This window comes from Dendropsophus ebraccatus, chromosome 3, assembly GCF_027789765.1.
Source record: "Dendropsophus ebraccatus isolate aDenEbr1 chromosome 3, aDenEbr1.pat, whole genome shotgun sequence".
Taxonomy (NCBI): Eukaryota; Metazoa; Chordata; class Amphibia; order Anura; family Hylidae; genus Dendropsophus; species Dendropsophus ebraccatus.
The window spans coordinates 99528867-99548732 of NC_091456.1; the positions used below are offsets into that span (position 1 = coordinate 99528867).

The 19866-nt window shown below is 41.0% G+C and overlaps 1 protein-coding gene across 2 annotated transcripts in view; it reads right to left on the bottom strand.

Annotated features, from left to right (window-relative positions):
• Positions 1-1673: 1673 nt before the first annotated feature.
• Positions 1674-19866, bottom strand: part of CELF5 (CUGBP Elav-like family member 5) — a 94126-nt gene continuing 75933 nt past the window's right edge. Inside the window, exons 6-13 of one of the 2 annotated variants that reach the window (XM_069962355.1) lie at positions 18392-18538; positions 16295-16439; positions 15755-15901; positions 15582-15647; positions 13701-13778; positions 5219-5362; positions 4944-5109; positions 1674-4851 (exon numbers count right to left, since the gene is read on the bottom strand). In XM_069962355.1, the coding sequence (XP_069818456.1) occupies positions 4982-5109; positions 5219-5362; positions 13701-13778; positions 15582-15647; positions 15755-15901; positions 16295-16439; positions 18392-18538 (855 nt within the window). In that variant the 3' untranslated portion in view covers positions 1674-4851; positions 4944-4981. The remainder of the gene's footprint in view (positions 4852-4943; positions 5110-5218; positions 5363-13700; positions 13779-15581; positions 15648-15754; positions 15902-16294; positions 16440-18391; positions 18539-19866) is intronic. The other variant, XM_069962356.1, reaches the window with a different exon arrangement.

Here is a 19866-nt window from a genome sequence, read left to right on the forward strand (position 1 = left end):
GGCTACCTGTTGCCCAGCAAATGACATACAAGGCCATCCACAACCTGTCCCCTCCACATATCTCTGACCTGATTCCATCTGTGTCCTTCTCCTCACCCTCCCAAAACTCCAAGTTTTCTCCCCTGCTCCCCTTATGCTGTGAACCTTTCCATCCCAAAACCACAGACTCTCGCTTACCATCAAAACCTTTAAAAGCAACTTGCTTTTAAAGCCATCTCTTCAGGAAAGTCTACAACAAACTATAACCAAGCTGTCACTTCACTGCTATATGAACAGCTGCTCTGTCTGCCATTTGTCCATCCCCATCACTTTGTAGATTGTAAGTCCTCAGGAGCAGGATCTCTTTCTGTATTAGTCTGTTTACATCTATTTATATGAAAAAAAAACCCCAACCCCATATGACTTTAGGGGAGCTATCAAAAGTGCAACAAGTGCATAAAAAGTGAATGCAGTGGCATCAGCTATTATTACAGTGCTATTATTACAGTATAACACAAATGATCTCACTAGGTACTTCCTGCTGCTTCCAGTTACTCACATACACATGTACCTCTCTCAATAGCATGGTAATGTGTGTCCATAAATTGTGTTGTTTACCAGAACCTCCTTTTGATGCCTCTTGGAGGATTATGATGCTACTGTATGTGTCTGTTAATGACTGCATTGATGGTTGGAAATATTATCTGTTCTATAACCCATCTGGGCCTTACCTCTGTGCACTTTTTATTAGTTGTTCATTTAGGTATTGACAATTGTGCATTGATTTTCACACTTTAAATCACTTGATGTAGTTTTTGTGACCATTTGCAGTCTTTAGCTGATCTCCTGATTTTAGTTTTTAAGGGTGCGTTCACACCTACAGGATCTGCAGCAGATTTGATGCTGTGATCAGTTATTTAAATGAAATCTGCTGCAGAAAATCAGCTTCAGATCCTGTAGGTGTGAACGCACCATAAAGGGGTATTTTGCTCAAACGTAACTTTTCATATGTTGCTGCCCATGGTGAGACTAACAATTCATTACATACTTGTATTATCTACTCAGTCTCCTTCCCCAAGTTCTGAGCTGCTGCTTTCTGTTGAAGACACAAAAACTTTTCTCTCCATCTCCCCCCCTCCTTTCAAAGACATTAGATGTTACCAATTCCCTGGCAGTCTGTATCTGAAACTTTGTAGCTTTTTTGTAATGCTGGGAGGGTTCATTTGACATGTTGCTGATGAACTCACCGTGGTAATTCCTCTGGATAGGTAGATAAAGCCAGCCAGGGACTTGTTTACATCAAAAGGGGGGGGAGACAAAAGTTCACAGTTTTTTGTGTCTTCAACAGAAAGAAGCAGTTTAGAACTGGGAGAAGGTGACTGAATAGATAATAAGAAATATAGAAGGAATTGTTAGTCTCATCATGCGCAGTAACAAATGAAAATGTTTGAGCGGAATACCCCTTTAAGTCATCAATATATCACTATATTTTTTATAATTTATTTAGTTTATTACCTTATAGAAGTGTAATAACCACAATACCGTATACACCTGCAGTCATACATTCATACCCATGTACACACAACATTCATGACTTCAGCATTTAGGAACAGGTCACACATTACACTTTAGGAAAAGGAAAACAGATGCTCAGCCTTAAGAATTATCTTTTAATTCTTTCGTAAACGGCAGCTTTTCTGAACACCTGGATATTTCAGCCACAGACATAATCTCCTTCACACCCGAGGGATGTGCAGCCTGGACGACGCATAAAGAGGATGCAGAGAAAGCTCTTGTCCACGTGAGGCACAGTTTCTTGTGTGGCTTTCTTTTCTGATGTCAACTTAGCACTAAAAGTAACAGGATATGTGTAATAAACTTTGACAGCCCTGAAGATTCCCTGCTCATGTTAGTGGCCATCTTGAAAACTTTCTGTACTATGTAAGTTAACCAAGCCAGCAAGCCTTGGATATATAAGAGACATCAGTGCTAAATATTTAGCTGCATTAACCCCTTTCCACCAATTATGAATCCGTTCAGCTAGTCATAACAAGATTACACTGTGCTTTATCTTTCTTGTGAAAAGTCCTCTATATACTTTCTCACTGTAAGAAAAGGCAGTCTGAAGCCATAGTTCTCCACCATACAGCATTCAGGGTGGACTCTGGCATAACGTATTAATCCTTTCTGTGTCAAAAGTCTCTTCAATGATGTGTCGTAACATTACTGTACACTTCTGGCACCTAAAGGGTTTCACTTTTCACAGTGAGGGGGGCCTTGTAATGCTTCTTAACGTTAAAATATGATTGTGGCCCAACTCAAAATGGTAAGGTTTACAAGTAGTTATCTGTTTTCTCTGCAGCACAAATATACTCTTTGTTTCTATATACATATAGTGCCTTTCAGAGACCCTGCACAAGCAAATATGGAAAAGCAGAAGCTGCGCTCAGCCTACAGTAGAATATTATGGAGCTCCTCTATAAAACCTGTACTCTGCGAGGCTGCTATCCACTTAGATAAGATGATCTCTCTATATCTGTCCTGATTTTATGCTGGAGGATGGAGAGAGGTAAGCAAGCTGAGAAGCCCCCCCATTCTTCTTTGTGCTTAACTAGGGCCTCGTCTTTTCACATCTGAGATAAGGAATGTCTGAAGTATAAAAATGGTATTTACAAGTGACCACAGATGCAACGACCCCTTGTTCTTGGAGCTGGCCTGTTACCTCGCCTCTAGGACTATGGGGATGGGGGAATCAACAGCATTTACAGACTTACCATGAAGTATCAACCTATATCAATTTTTCTTGTACAAAGCATCAGAAGATAAGAAGGTTTGCTCTGTCTCCTTCTTTATGCCCTCATGGATTTTTCCTACTAAATGAAATTTTCTTATTTAAGGAAACTGAAGATATTTTTGAGATATTGGTATACTCCAGTATCAAGCCAGAGTCAAGCTTCCAGTGGATCCCATGCAACAGGGGGCTCTAAATTGTTCCACTTTTTTTTACTGATATCACAATTTAAAATCTAGGTGTTAGAAGATTTGTCTAGTTGAAGTGTGATTAGTCAAAGGTAGTGAATATTGTAGGTTCAACCAATGTTTACAGTTGTTGTTCTTGCTGCTGGACTGGTAACCCACCATTGGCTGCCTACCCATTTATCGGATAGGGTAATAGTCTCAGTCTGGCAGATAGGCCTACTGCCAATCTAACAACTGGGTTTACATGTTGAAGATTTTAGAGCCAGTCATGTTCTAACCATTATGGTTTCATCGGGGCATTTACATACTTAGATCTGTTACTAAGATGGAATAAATTTTACAGGAAAAAATATGACCACCTCTGCAATTGGTGCCTGATCTCTTATTGGTGAATGAAATAGACATCTTGCTCAGATGAGTGCTGCAGCCCTTTTAGCAATGGGTAGTGGTTAGGGGGCATAGGCCCCGCCAACAAGTCTCTGACATGGTTCAGTGACCCAATAAATCATCATGCCTATTTACACATAATGATTATCTCTAATATCGATCATTATCATCAGATAATAGTGAGAATGACTATGTGCAAATCTGACCTAGCACACAAGCAAACTGTACTGCTGTGGCTATCAGCCTATTAGATTATTTAGAGAATGGGCTCCATGGTATCACTAGAAGTTTATGAGAAGACAGGCTGAACATTAGTTTGGCCCACAAAATAGAAGCCTACTTTAGCTAAAAGGTGTGCTTGAATAGAAAATCCAATGGAAAAATCTGTTATGATAAACTCCTTGTAAACAAATTTGCATATCATTGCGGGACTGTATATCTAATGTGCTTTTGCATATTTAAAACAATGAGTTTTAATGTTTATGGTGTTTTTTACTCCCATAGACCAAATTATCTCTGTACTATGCCAGAGCCCTATCATACCTCAATCATTCACTAATTTAAGTGAAGGACTTTTTCTCTAAATAGGAAAGCAGCCCTCTCATACTTAGCATTCTTAAGCAATACGGAATATTTTTTTCTATGTGTAGTAAGATTCCCTATTACTCTAATAATCCAAACACTGTTGTTAACCCTTTCGCCCCTTATTGACGGAAGGGGAGACCAAAAATCTGTTGAGGCATGGTTAGCAGATACAGGTTCACCCTGCAGATTTTCTTCACGCAGCAACACTAAAAGGTTGATTCTTTCTTAATCCTGAAAGACACAGAGTAGGGTTTTGGAGCAGATGCAAAAGTCAAGCCCTTTTCTGGGGGGCCAGGTGTATGAGCAGCAGAAAAATGGGTATGCCCTGTGAGTGGGGCCTTTTGTAAACATGAGTTTTGAACTCTGCTGTACTCCACTCCTGCCCACCCAGAACACCCTGTCCTCCGTGAAAAATAAGCAAAATATAACAATGTCTAACACCATCCCACATCGGCCCTCTGGCAGTGGAAGGGGTGTACGTAGGTTGCACTGGGCCTCCCCAATAAATAAATATGTTCATATAAATAAGTAAACAGATAGTTCTTTGCACTGCAAATCTGTAGCCACTCTTATGGAGGGGGAGGGGGTTGTCATCCCAAGGGTCTCTGGCATGAGTATCATCCTGTACCCCCTCACATATTTGGTCATTTGAGGGAGGTCATCAGGTGCAAGTTCCTTTATGGATGGTCTCTCCTGGGCGTTGAGTAGACAGACATAGAACACTCACAAGACACAACCTTGTGTTTAGGTAGCTTGGTTCTTCCTGCTCCTCCCCAAAGCCACCTTTTGGTCCTTGGGTGTGGGTGAGGGACAAAGTTCATGAGGCTCAGGGGTGGGACATAGAGTGTTTAGTGGTAAAAAGTCTTCTTTTCCCATAATCCTCTAGGGAAGGATTGAAGGGATCAAAGGTCCATTGCGTATCTGAATTAAAAAGAAAGGTAGAATTTTCCATTATTACTTCATTCATTTCATCTGAACTATGTCTCCTATATGACTTGGGAACAAGATCCTACCTGTATGACCGATATTGGTCTTTTGTGTTTAGGGATGGTCAGTATGGTTGAGTTGTATCTTTAGGCCTCTTTAGTTGGACTTTCAGCCTTTTCATCCCTATCTGGAAGCCATTCATGGCCTGAATAGCTGTCTGAGCGCTGGACGGATTATCAAAACTGACAAAACCTGGCGTAAAAAGGCAGATACACAAATGGTAACAATTGTGACATATATCTATATCACCATGCCTGTATGCTGAGGAAAAGACCGCAGAATAAAAATTCTTAGAACTCACCAAAACATTTGCTCTGATTGGTCGCTCGATCCATGAACACTTTGGATGATATGATATTGCCAAATGGCAGAAACATTTGTGTCAGCTCATTATCCCCAAACTCCTGGGGCAGATGATAGATAAACAGGTTACAGCCCTCTGGCCCTATGGAAAGAAGAACCCAACATGTAATGCAAGGATGTACTAACAGCCTATTAATGCGGCTGAAGATTATACAGCTACGGTAGCAGTTTTAGTTTTTATACGCTATATGAAGGCTTGGGAAACTTGTTTACTTCCCATCCTAAGCAGGTGACCAAGAAATTCAGTTCTGCTCTAGAAACTTTTATAGACAAGCTTAGAGACAATTAAATGCTTTTCTATTTCTAATAACATGTGATCATGGAATGATAAAAAAAAACAAGTCTAAGACATAATGGAAGAAATATGACTAACCTCTAATTATAGAATAGTTACATATAACTGAAAATCCGATTTAGGCCTCCTTATATTTTTCTTCTAAATAGATCTGGGCGATTAATCCGTTTAATTCATTTGATTAATGTGCCCAGTCACTGAAGCATGATTTCAATTTTTGCCTAAATCTCCCATTCCATTTTGGCCCTACTATCGGCAGAGGCTCTACCCTTCACATGTGAGCAGGCAGTGCAGTGTGAAGTGTAGCTGAACTAGTTATGTCAGCTGTCAGTCCGTCAGGCATGTGTCCCAGGTGCAGTTAGGGTCCTGGGGAGGGGGCTCTGTGAGATAATGCTGCAGCCACCCTGACATACAACCTGTTGAATTGTGTGCCAGATCATCTGTCTATGTATCAACTCTCTCCTCTATCACCTCTCTTTTCCTTTCTTAATTTATCCACCTAACTCCTCTCTCCTGCTATGTGGTGTGTAAGTGACAGTTTTGTCCTATACACTGTAGTTGTTCACAATATTTCTACAACTCAGCAAGAAATGTTATATTATGTATTTATAATCCGTGGAAAGCAAGTTATATCTTGCTTACTCTCATTTCATTGCATAACTAGACCAATATAATATTCAGGAGTATTTTAAAGTGGTACTCCCATCTCCTAAAGCGATGGCATGTCCCTAGAAAAGTACAGTAAACTGGGGCCAAAGCAGTTTTGCAAAGGTTATTTTTTCAGTTCAATCAACATTACATAAGGTCACAATGCCATGACATCATAAAGCATAGCTGTACCACTGTGGTTTACATGTTCTTAAAGATTACCATCAGAGATGGACCTCACTTATTCACTTCTACTGTTTCATTTTGTAGCTTACCCTCTTTAGGTAGTGCATAGTGAGTGGTCACATGCTTTGTAAGCCTATACAGCTCAACGACAACAACTGCATCTCAATCTCTCATCAATTTCATGCTGCTTCAACCATGAGTCATAGGAATGGTCTTTGGTTACCAGATCTCTCCCTATACAGGTCCCTATATCTCTCCCTATCTATCGCTCAAGGCCGACAGAGCAAGCAGAAGCCACTGGGGACCTCCTCAATGACTGGTTGTTCAGGCATTATGAAAGTAATGAGAGGTTCCCTTTAAGGCTTCTGTTCAAATAAAAAAAAATGTATACAAACAGATAAGGCCCATTACAATCTATAGTCCAGGGGTAGGGAACCTTGGCTCTCCAGCTGTTACAAAACTACAGTTCCCATTATGCCTGGACAGCCAAAGCTTTAGCTGTCCTGGCATGATGGGAGTTGTAGTTTGGCAACAGCTGGAAAGCCTAGGTTTCTACACCTGCTATAGACCAATGCACATGACCCTGAGCACCAATTTCTGTGCATTTGCCTGAAGAACAGACCACAAAAAATGGGACCTCTACTTTTACAATCCAAATAGTGGTCCAGGCTCCATAGATATTAGGCCCCTTCACAAGTGCACAAGCTGTGATTGCCGGAGGGCCAAAGACATCTGACATCTGGGGGCCACCTGTCTTCAAGGACCATGCAATACATAGTCAAACAGGGACGTGTCAGGGAGGCCAAAAACAGCCATCTTCTCTAAACTCCCTATTGAAAATACCCCTTTGACTTGGTCCATGAGTATGTGCCTATGAGGGGAATGAGATAAGATATGGACAAGTTAACCCTTAGGTGACCCTGGACCTACCCGTACATCCAGGGCCGCCTACATGTGCTCAGAGCGGGGCCGCGTGGAGGCGAAGGCAGCAGCTGGAAGCAATCAAAGTGACTATCTCATCGATCTATGCTGCATATCTATGCAGCATAGATCTCAATGAGAGCTCAGTGTGCATATACTAGAAGTCCCCCATGGGGGCTTCTAGAATGCGTGTAAAAGTAAAAAAAAAGTGTTGTTATCAATAAAAAGTCCCCTCCCCTAATAAAAGTGTGAATCATCCCCCTTTTCCCATGTTATAAATAAAAATAAATAAATAAATATGTTTGTTATCGCCGCGTGCGTAATCGCCCGAACTATTAATTTATCACATTCCTGATCTCGCACGGTAAACGGCGGAAGCGCAAAAAAATCCCAAAATGCAAAATTGCGCATTTTTGGTCACATCAAATTCAGAAAAATTGTAATAAAAGCGATCAAAAAGTCGCATATGCGCAATCAAGGTATCGATAGAAAGTATATATAATGGCGCAAAAAATGACACCTCACACAGCCCCATAGACCAAAGTATAAAAGCGCTATAAGCGTGGGAATAGAGCGATTTTAAGGAACATATATTTGTTAACAATGGTTTGAATTTTTTACAGGCCATCAGATACAATGAAAGTTATACATGTTACATATCGTTGTAATCGTAACAAGTCAGTTTTACCCCAGGGCGAACGGCGTAAGAACGAAAAAAAACCAAATAAAAGAAATGCGTTTTTTTTTTCCCCCAATTTCACCACACATTGAATTTGTTTCTGGTTTCGCAGTGTACTTTATGAAAAAATTCAGCCTGTCATTGCAAAGTACAATTAGTGGCACAAAAAATAAGGGCTCATGTGGGTTTCTAGGTGGAAAAATGCAAGTTCTATAGCCTTTTAAGCACAAGGAGGGAAAAACGAAAACGCAAAAATTTAAATTGGCCCGCTCCTCTAAGGGTTAAAGATCCAATAATGTACCAAAATCTAAAGCATTCACCAACAAATCTGGCATGTTTTTGACCAGCTTCTGCAGCTGCATTCTGATAGAAATAGCTGATAATACAGTTTTATTATAGCACGTTTAACATCTTATTTGGAATAGCTGGTGCAGAGTTCATACACAGTATATTTAGATCTTTCAAATGCAGCCATGGATGCCTGCTCAACTTTTCTATATCTAAAGCCTCATTCACACATCCACTTAGAGACCCATTGATTTCTATGACCCCATACACCCACCCGTATGTGGTACAGGTCCATGTTGGGACTGGGATCCGTTTATATAAATAATGTATATTTTGCCGCCATTTAAGAAAACTACATACGTGGTCAATGTTGGCGTTTTTATTGGCTTTTCTTTTGGAAAAAACCTTTAGACTCATTTGCCTCATCTGCCTAAGGCACACCATAATAAATATATTAAAAGTAAGTATCCATTAAGACCTTAGTGCATAAACAGGACGGTGCACGGATTCCAGGGCTGGGCTGACTCCAGCACTTTGGGTATAAAGTACAAACAATCCTTTTATTTTATATTACACAAAAACATAAAACTCCATGTGGTAGGCCTGTCCACCAACGTGTTTCGCACATCAGCACTTAATCATGGTATAGTTTTTTCTATAATATGAAATTAAGGATCGTTTTTATACTTCCTTTTTATTCTTTGACTGCCCAAAGCGGAAGTAGTAACCGTGCTAGTAGTAAACAGGTGTTCAGGGCCGTTTCGGGGGTCTCTACCGCCTGAGGCAAACCTCAGGTGGCCGCCCCTCACTGTCAGGAGCGCAGAATCTGCCGCCTGAGTCTGTCCCCCCCAAACCGCTTGTACCTTCGGATCGCTGCTTTTAATCCAAGATCTGTCCTGGGGTCCGTTCGGCAGGTTATGCAGTTATTGTCCTAAAAACAACTTTTAAACTTGCAGCCCTGTGTCAAATTGGCGTGGCCTAGAGTGTCTGCATTAGGCTGGCACAACCTCTCTGTCCCTTCTCCCCACCCTCTTCATCATTAGGAATGCTCCAGGCAGGTATTCTCCTATTCATCAGCTGTGTGAGCACAGCACATGGGCTGGATCGTTCAGGCACCTGTGAAGGTTTCACTGCAGAGGAAAAGGAAATATCCTGCCAGTGGCATTCCTAATGATGAAGAGGGTGGGGAGGAGGGATGGAGGGGTGGTGCAAATTTAGGGCACAGACCCTCTAGGCCACAGCAGTTTGACACAGGGCTGCAAGTTTAAAAGTTATTTAGGACAATAACTGCATCACCTGCCGAACAGATCCCAGGACAGATCTTGAATTAAAAGCAGCTATCCGAAGGTACAAGTGGTTTAAGGGGGACAGATTGTGCGTACAGAGTCGCTTTAAACTTGCCTAGGATAAATATATATCTAAGAAAGGAAATACTAAAAAGGGCAGACTAGATGGACCAAGTGGTCATTCTCTGTTGACAATCTTCTAGGTTTCTAGTTGATATATTCCCTTTAGCTATTATCTAGCGCGCCTTATGTTCCCAAAAACGTTTACTAGCTGAATCCCATTAATTTGTGAAATAAGAAGAAAAATATGGGAAAACTGTTTTGGATTATGATCAGTACTGTATTTATATATTCAGTAACCCAAGTTTGTTTTATAGTTTATGGGTATATCCACTTTTTAATACAAGATTCAATTCTGAATGATAGAAACATAGAAGATTGTCGGCAGAAGAAGACCACTGGGTCCATCTAGTCTGCCCTTTCAGTATTTTTTTTTCTTATTATCTTAGGATAGATATATGTTTATCCCAGGCATGTTTAAATTCTGTTGTTGTAGATTTACCAACCACATCTGCTGGAAGTTTGTTCCAAGTATCTACTACTCTTTCAGTAAAGTTATATTTTCTCACGTTGCTTCTGATCTTTCCCCCAGAAAACCTCTCACTGTGTCCTCTTGTTCTTTAGCTCAGTTTTTTACTAAAACACTTCCCTCCTGACTATACAGATTAAAATCCTTAAGTCTTTCCTGATATGGTTTATGCCTCACATCCTCCACCATTTTTGTAGCCCGTCTTTGGACCCGTTCTATTTTAACAATATCCTTTTTTAGGTGAGGTCTCCAGAACTGGACACATTATTACAGATGTGGTCTCACCAGAGCTCTATACAGCGGGATCACCATCTCTCTCTTCCTACTGGTTATACCTCTAGCTATACAGCCCAGCATACGATTTGCTTTCCCCACCGCCTGGTTGCACTGGTGACTCATTTTAAGGCTGTCAGAAATCACTACCCTTATATCCTTCTCTTCTGAAGTCTTTTCCAACACAGTACTGCCGATGTGATACTCGGATAGAGGATTCCTCCTTTTCAAGTGCATTATTTTACATTTGGAAACATTGAACTTCAATTTCCAATGTTTGGACCACTTATCTAGCAAAGCTAAATCATTTTCCATATTACTGACACCTCCAGGAATATCAACCCTATTGCTTACTTTTGTGTCATCAGCAAACAGACAAACTTTACCTACCAAACCTTCTCCTATGTCACTAACAAGCATTAAAAAGAATAGGACCGAGAACAGACCCTATGATACCAGTGAAGGTAAACAAACAGCCAACATCAGCAATATGCAATATTCACTTAGAGTCATATTTCAGTAAAGGCTGATATGCTATAGAAAGAAGTGGAGGTCATTGCCATGTGTTGTGTAAAATGGCGCAGGGCTTGCTCTCTCTACAATTTCAGCAGCATCAGCCATCCAGTTCAGCCTACAGCAACATCAGCAAAATTTTTTCACTTTGACAATTTAAAATTTGTTACAATTATAGAACAATATTTCATATACAGTTTACAATTAATTCCCCCCTGGAAAGATAGAGAGAGAGAAAAAAAAGACATTATTCAATTTTTATTCCAAATAACTTCAGAATAACCTAAGCAGTATAGAAGACATCCATTTTTTAAAATTATCTGTACATGTGAACACACCGTTAGGGTGTGTTCACACATACAGATTTTTTATTGCATTTATTGACGCCAAAGCCAGGAACAGGCTATTAATAGAGAAAAGGTCATAAAGGAAAACATGTGAAAACGCCATTAGGATGCATTCACACACAGCAAGGTTGCAATGGATTTAACACTACGAGCTTTGCAGCAAACTTTCAGTGATACTCTGTACCATTAGCGTCTATGGCCCTGCATTCTCCCAGATTTTAATTCCGCTGCAAGAATGTAGTGACAGCCATGTTAACTATTTAACTGCCATGGTGTTAAAAAGCAATAAACAGGAAATGATTACCTGCCTGCAATGCCCTGGCGTGCTCCTGCTTCAGTCTCCGGTTCCCTGCACACTGACAGCCCACTCAGCCAATCACTGTCTGTGGCGGGACAGCTCAGTAATTGGCTGAGCAGGGTTTCAGTGTGCAGAGAACCGGAGACTGAAGCAGGAGCAGGTCAGGGGTTCGTGTGCAGGTAAGCATTGGATATTTATTATGTTTTACCCCACAGTAGTTAATCAGTTAACATGGCTGTCCATACATTCTTGCAGCAGCATAAAAATCTGCTGCAAAAATGTAGAGTCATAGACTGTAATGGTACCGAGTATCGCAGCGGGTTTGCTGCAACACTTAGGCTATGTTCACACAACATACTGTTTATGAAAAGAACGCCTGTTGGTTTCAAATAAAACAACAGCCGCTCTTTTCGTACTGCATGATTTGCATTGAAGTCAATAAAACAACGGCCAATGTATTAAACAACCCCAGTTTTATACGGCCACTGAGGTAATGATCATGTCAATTATTTCCAGCCGTTGTCCATAGACTTTAATGCAAATTTTATCCATCTGCCAAATAACGCCCATTGTGTGAACATAGCCTTAATCTGGGTATCTGGGAGAAAAGGGACTCTTCATTCCTCTTCAACCTCGTTTATTACCTAACTCTAGAATTCTTTGTAAAGATGAAAATAACCACATCAGAGGCATCCAGCCCACCTGCACCCTTCTACATTTTACGCATTCTAATGAGCTTTTCTTATTTATTTTAAACATGAAATTTAGAGTATAGCATACCCTCTATATAATAATAAATTGTATTATCCTATGGATAATTTCAGTAGCACCAACCATCCAGTTCAGTCTACACAACATCAGCAATTTAACCAGTGATTGGCACAATGACTATCTGATGTCACTATGGAGGAGCAGGGAACTGTATTGGAACTGTATTGGAAGCATATTGCATGGTTTATTATTTTTCTGTCTTACCCCATATGCACAGATCTTTTAAATGCTGAAAAACATCCTAAACTTAAAGGGGTTTTCTGATTTAAATCTTACAATACTTGTCCCTTATCCATAGGATAAAAGACAAGCAATAGATTGAGGGGGTCTGATCTCCTTGCCCCTGGCAATCTCTAGATCGGCCCCTTTGTTTTGAATAGGAGTGACACAAGAGTGACGAGAGTACAGTAATTAGTTCTCTCCAGCAGCTCCATAGAAAATTAATAGAGCTTCAGGTCATGTGCCAACTCGTGGCTCTATGCAAAACAAAGGAGCCAAGGGCTGTACTGGAGATCTCCGGGGGACACGGGGGTCGGACCCCCTATGATCTCTTACTTGTCCCCTATTCTCAGCTGATCAGTGCGCTGCGGCAGAGCACTGATTGGCTGAGCGCTGTGAGACGCCGAGAACCCCCGAAGGAAGCCAGAGCGCAGACCTGGTAATGTATGTATCGGGCCACAGGGGGGTTAAAGTGACACTGTCACCCCCTTTGTGCATTCTGACATCTCTACCCAGATGTAAAGGGTAAACTTAGCTTTTTTCATACCTTATTTCATATCATACGTCATGGTGCTTGTTCAAGTAAGAAGTGTCCTTTTATCAACTGCAGATTGTTGTATTAAGTGGGCGTGGCCTCGCGGCATTAGCGCCACTTAGCCCTGCCCACAATGGCACCGTTGGTCCTGCCCTCTTGACGCCCATTGACGCCCGACGTAAAGGGGGTGGGGTCTAGACCTTTCGGCCAGCCTGTTCCAATGGCCGACGAGGGGGCGGGGCCAACTGTGGTGTTGTGGGCGGGGCTAAGTGGTGTTACTGCCCACTTAGCACAATCTGCAGTTGATAAAAGATGACTTTTTACTTGAACAAGCACCATGACGTATGATATAAAATAAGGTGTGAAAAACGCTAAATTTACACTTTACACCTGTGTAGAGATGTCAGAATGCACAAAAGGGGTGACAGTGTCCCTTTAAGGGGGCTGCCTTTTACATACTCCCAATGACAGTTAAGGATTCTCAGCAAACTTCACTGCAAATTAGCAGCATGACATCTGCTGCGAATTCATTATGTGTGTACACACCCTTAATGTTTTTATCAGTTCCTTACCTTCACGTTGCTGCAGTATAGGAGGAGGCTGTGGAGTGCTGTGTGTGACAGGTGTAAGAGCAGCTGTGGGATAAATTGCTATTTGGGAGAAAAAAGAAATTAAAAAATGTAAAAATTATATACCAAGTTACTATATTTTTATATTGAGAGCAGAGAGCGGAGGCGCCCTATACATAACAATTAGACAGTGAGGCAGGTGGGATTCCGAGCAGGGACTACACTTGGAATTTTCGCCTGTTTTCCGCAGTGTGTATGGGCCCTAAGAGGTCACCATCTCTTTCTGTAAAATGTATTTCATGAGATATGTTATATTGTAAGTGCATGGGTTTGATTACCAGCAGGTTTACACACACTCAGCTTATTGAGTTGAGTTACCACAAGCTGTCCTACACCAATATAAAAACTTTCATATAAAAACTCTCAGCTAGTTCCTGGGAAGGGAGGGGGAGAGGATAGTTAGTCTTGTCTGTAATTTGCTTACTTTTTTCATGTGGAGAGACTTACTGCCATTATGGCCTGCTAAAACCTAACAGGGGCAACTACCATTAAAGTGAGAGCAAAACCTGTCTATGCCTAGGAAGACCAACCTTCTAAACTATTCTATTCAGGAAGTCCCGTATTCCTGGACCTGGCATTCCGTGATCTCTTTCAGCACTAGGCGGTTCTCTCCAATACCGTGAATACAGGATTTCGCCTGTATCTACTAGTAACACTAAAGTAACCCTTCCAGAGTTCTGCACTACTAGGCAGTTTTTAGTTTTTATTGATTTAAAAAAAAAAAGAAAAAAGAAAAAAAGGATTTATATTACAGTAGTCTTTTATACAGAATAACTGGTAAGTGTCGTTGTCTGGTTTAGAAAAGCCTACTATATACAGAAAGAATTATTATTTCTCTCCTTCTACACCCTCATCTATTAGCCATATTTAGAGCAGATACAAAGAACATCTCTCGCACATTTACTGGTTAGCCCATTGATTTTAATGGTGACCATGCAATGTTTCATCTCTCCTTCGGTTACTCAGCAGTTACTATGGGTTCACACTACGATTGTACTTTCTGTTTGGCTGTGTATGCCATGGAAACATTCTGTACATGTCTGAAGCCTTCTATCGCCAAAGTTAAAAAATCAAACAAAAACCCTTTTGACCCTCATCTACCTGGGTCAAATAATGATGGAATAGCATTGTAGACTGTGCTTTTCCATTCAATGGATTGCTCTTGCCGTATTTCTCAGGAGAATTCAGTGAATTCAGGAGAGGGCCAGGGGAAGAAAGATTTGCTTATGTTGACATCTTGTCATGCACAGCCAGACAGCCACAGCTACACAGTAAGGCTGAGTTCACACTGATTAAAACTGTCGGAATTCTCAACAGCGGAATCCCGCCAGCCTTCGTGTCATACTGGCAGTCTATGGGAGGCTCGCGCACCTCCTCTCTCTGCTCGGAAGATTTGGCACGTCCATTCTTCAGCGCTGAGAGAGGAAGCATGCGAGCCTCCCATAGACTGCCAGTATGACACGAAGGCTGGCGGGATTCTGCCAGTTTTAATCCATGTGAACTGGCCCTAATGGGCTGTTTTTGCTAAAACTAGACACAAGAGGAGGCCAACACGGGGATTCGCCTGCTCCCCTGTTGGTCAGTCTAAGCCTGCTTCCATTGGAAGGCTAAAATACAATATGAAAATTGCCTTCCTGCAAAGTTCTTCTGCAGATTACAGCTGATGACTGGGACACCCTGTAATAAGAGGATAACCAGAAACCCTTCTAATATAAAATACACAGCCATTGTCTCAAGCTCTTGTGTTATATACATATATCGATTATTTTGGCCACAGAATAGTTGGGTTGCTTGGGTATAAATGCTGAGCCTGAAAATGAATACCTGAATACTGCTGTACCCCTGTAAAGGAAGGGTGCAGACTCTCCACTGTCAGTGCAGGGCTCTGGGCTGTGAAAGAAATACAGGGAGCAAGGAAAAAGAAATGTTCAGAGCAGGTACTAAATGTAGGCGTTTTTTAATGTACTCAACAACCCCAAAGCCATTTCTCCTCTCACCTGGGTATGGAACAATGCTATTGGTATAAATTGTGTCCAGAGCAGGATGGCTACTAGGAAATGGTACAAGCCCAGGAAATCCATTGGTTAATGGGGCAACCAGCCCAGGTACGGCTGCAGTGCCAATGACAGGTGGAGAGTGAAGCCCTGCAGAGCAAATACACATAATTACCCGGCAAAACAATGACAGAAAACTGTTTTAAGTAATAACAGCTGTTCACAGTTACTAGGCAACACATGCCAGTGTCACTTAGCGATGTACTCCTCCCAGTGTCGCTAGGCAACTTAACTCTTTTTCATGTTCCTAAGCAACACAACTCCTGATACTGAAATGCTGCTTCCAGTGTTGCTAAGCAACTGAAACCCTTGCTTTTACAAAGGACCTCAGCGTACTATACCTAAATATCATCATCAGGTTTTTCCACTGCTAAAATGCAGTTTATGTCTTTACAAAATTATATGTGAAGACACAAGCAACTGTACTAGTTATTATACAGATATGCTCATATTCATGTATTGATTCCCTGAAGCAAAGCTCACCTGATGCTGGCGTTATGGGTGTGGTTGGTAGCCCATTCAGGTTGACAGCGCCAATCTGCTGAATGTGACAAGGAGGGAATGCCACCCCAGGGCTCAGGTAGCTGCCATGTGATGTGGACAGAACTGTTGTCTGCTGTTGCATCAGCTTAAAATGAAAAAATGCAATGCACAGATTTAGCAAAAGACAAAGCAATAATAGTTGTTTTAATCAGTGCTTACATAACCATACATTAACCATGTGCAGTGCTGAGACTATAACATATAAGCAATTGGCTAAGTTGGAGCTCCATCACGCTCCACACCCAAAGACATACATATATATTGTAATCCCTAAAAGGGACAGGGAGCAAATAGGGACAGCTATGTAGAATGCTTTGGAATCAGTTGCTGCTATACAAACAAAGAATAAGTATTATTATCATTATTACCAATACTAAAAATCATAAAAGCATAAATAATGAAATGACACAAAGTGAGAGAGGTCTGCACTCACCGATGTTGCCACTTAAATGTTTCTTTATTTGTGAATGGAGACATATGGCAGGGTAGGTGCACGCCACAAAGGCGGAGTGCAGCGAAACCTTTGCACTAACCTATCATTGTGTGGTGTACATCTGCATCTTCCCCCACCCTGCTGTATATCTTCATTCACAAATAAAGAAAAGTTGAAGTGAATGCAGACCTCTCTCTCTTACTTTGTGGCACTGTGCTGTGCTCCGGCCCTATGCACCCTAGAGCTTATAGTGAGACTTATGGTGCGTTTACACAGGCAGATTTATCTGACAAATTTTGGAAGCCAAAATCAGGAATGGATTTGAAAAAAAGGAGAAAGCTCAGTCTTTCCTTTATGACCCGTTCCCTGTTTATGGTCTGTTCCTGGCTTTCGCTTCAAAAATCTGTCAGATAAATCTGCCTATGTAAATGCACCATTAGACTATCCACCAGCTCTAATTAGAATAAACACAGTTGTGCTCAACAGATCACTAAGAAATAATGAAATGTTGTATCATATTGTGTGTATCATAGTTTCTGACCGATAGAAACGATGATAGGAAGATACATCAACCTGTATAACTCTGTATCATACAGCTATTCACCAGAAGGGGGCAGTCATTCCTAACAATCCTACATCACTGTTAACTCCTCTGTTGCTTGTTCTTTATGTGCCCTGGGGAGCCAGTGACGAGAATGGATTTCTCTTTTCTAGCTGTGACGTACTATGTGTATCTCTCAGCCCTCAGCTGCATTCCCTCCCTATTCAAGCTCTCTCTCCTTTCAGTTCTAGCTGGCCTTCGGTGCATCCCAGTATTTCTCTGCCTCATTTTTCCACTCGTGCCACTTCAATCAATAATCCATATTCCATTTCATGTTATTACAAGCCCCATTGCTCAATAGTGCATTATTATAAATCCCCCCTCCCAGCACCCTATCTCCAGGTCTACTATCTATATGCAATCTTTTTAATACTTTGGGTAAAATATTAGAATGTTTATCATTCTGAATATTCTTATACTTATTTATTACAGGGTCTGATAAAAGCTCTCCACAAAATACTTTGCAGGGAGACAATCCCTACTATATACTCTCTCAACGTCTAATCCAATAATCTATCTTGATTCCTTTGTCCTCTTCTGCTGTCTGGCTCTTCACAAGCCAATAGTACCTCCTCTTCATTTTCACCTATCCACCATGTCCATATCTAACTCGTGTTTTTGTGAACATTAATGCAACATTTCAGACAATCAGCTGTCATTTAGCTAAGAAATAAATAACTGCAGCCCAAGCAGCTGTAAAATCTGCGGCCTGCAATATTCTGCACAGAGGCTGGGGCATAGTAAAATCCTACTATTTTTGTAAGTTAGCAAAGCAGACAATAGAGCAAAGCCTTTAGATGTCTTTCAGATTCGGATGTCTGACCAATTACATTTGGTTCTTTCTTGTACTGAACTATAGTTGACCCCTTAACATAAGCCAGGATATATCAGCCAGCAATATAATATATATATATATATATATATATATATATATATATATATATATATATATATATCCCCAATACCTTTAATAAGCTTTTCTAGATAGGGCTAAAAGACTTACCGCTTGTGCGTAGGCGCTGTATGGGCTTATGGGAAGTGCCAGTGATGGGGTGAAAATTCCCAACTGTCCAACCATCTGTTGCATCCGACGTAGAGTTCGTTCTTTGTCTGTGTCTGCAAATTTGACCACAAGGCTGGATGAGGCTCCCTATAAAGAATAAAGACAATGTAAAGAATGAAACAATGAGTGCCATGAAAAACAAACACAAGTAAACAAGTCCTTATGATCCATGTCACTGAAGCATATCAAAAACCCAAATCCGAGTAACGTGCACCTATCTATACTTTACAGTATGCCAGCTTGTGTCACACGTAAATGACCAAACTGGATCCAGTTATCCTGCCATCAGCCGGCATAATCACAGCCAATTGTAGTGACTAGCAGATTGCAATGATTGGCTACTCGTTTTATCCCAAAGGATAAATATATAATAGGATTTCTAGCTTTTATGCCAATCATCTGTCAATATGATCATGCCAGGTACACTTTAATATTGCACCAAGGTAATATCTATTGCCAACAAACAAACCAACAAACATGCTCACTTGTATAACAAAATAAAATTTTACATTCTCCTACATAACAACCGATAGGTTACACTGACAACAAAATATTGTAGCTATTCTAGGCAACAAATAGGGGGCCAACAGCTCCCATTATAGGTGAATGGGCTCCATCAGATCTGTCACAGAAGCAATGACACTAATGTAAACCAAGCCTGAGGGTTCCATGTGCGTCAGACACCACAGGTCACTTCTATTATTTTTTTATTCAGCCTTGAGGGATAGATAAAACGTATATATTCCAAAATGGGGAGGAAAGGTACATGATGCTATTGATTCTTCTACAATTCACTTCCTAATGAGGTTACTGAGTAAAGTGCCAGTAAATCATCTACTCTGTGCTGTACGCTCCCTAGGATATAAACCACACCAATATCCAAGGCTGTAATTCACTATTTTGGGGGTCTTTAGGTTGGGAAGCCCTTTGGTAGTCAGAATGAGCTTCCTTTACATTTGATATGGCACCAGTTCATATTAGTGACCTAATCCAGATTTTCCACTTATTCTCAATGAAATGTGACACCTTTTATGTGTGTATTGCCATGATCTAATGCTATAAAGTATCTCTTTAGAATCATTCTCAGACATGAGACCCACTGGTTCCCCCAGCCATGTGGGGATGGGACTTGCTAGATGCACCATCTCAGGAGAGTCATCAATAAGCAGCGAGCACAGACACAGATATAATGTAACATGCCTTAAGTCAGTAACTACAATTACTATGTCTACAGACACCTCAAGGGAAAATATTATTGATGGGCTGTGCATCATGGTTCTCCAAAGGAGCAAAGGACTAGAGAGTAGAGGAGGTGATATACCGATGATATACTGTACTTGTCCCATGGCCCTGGTCTAAAAGTATTTGCTTTATTTAATATCAAGCAGCCACATTGCTATTCTTACCCAAATGGC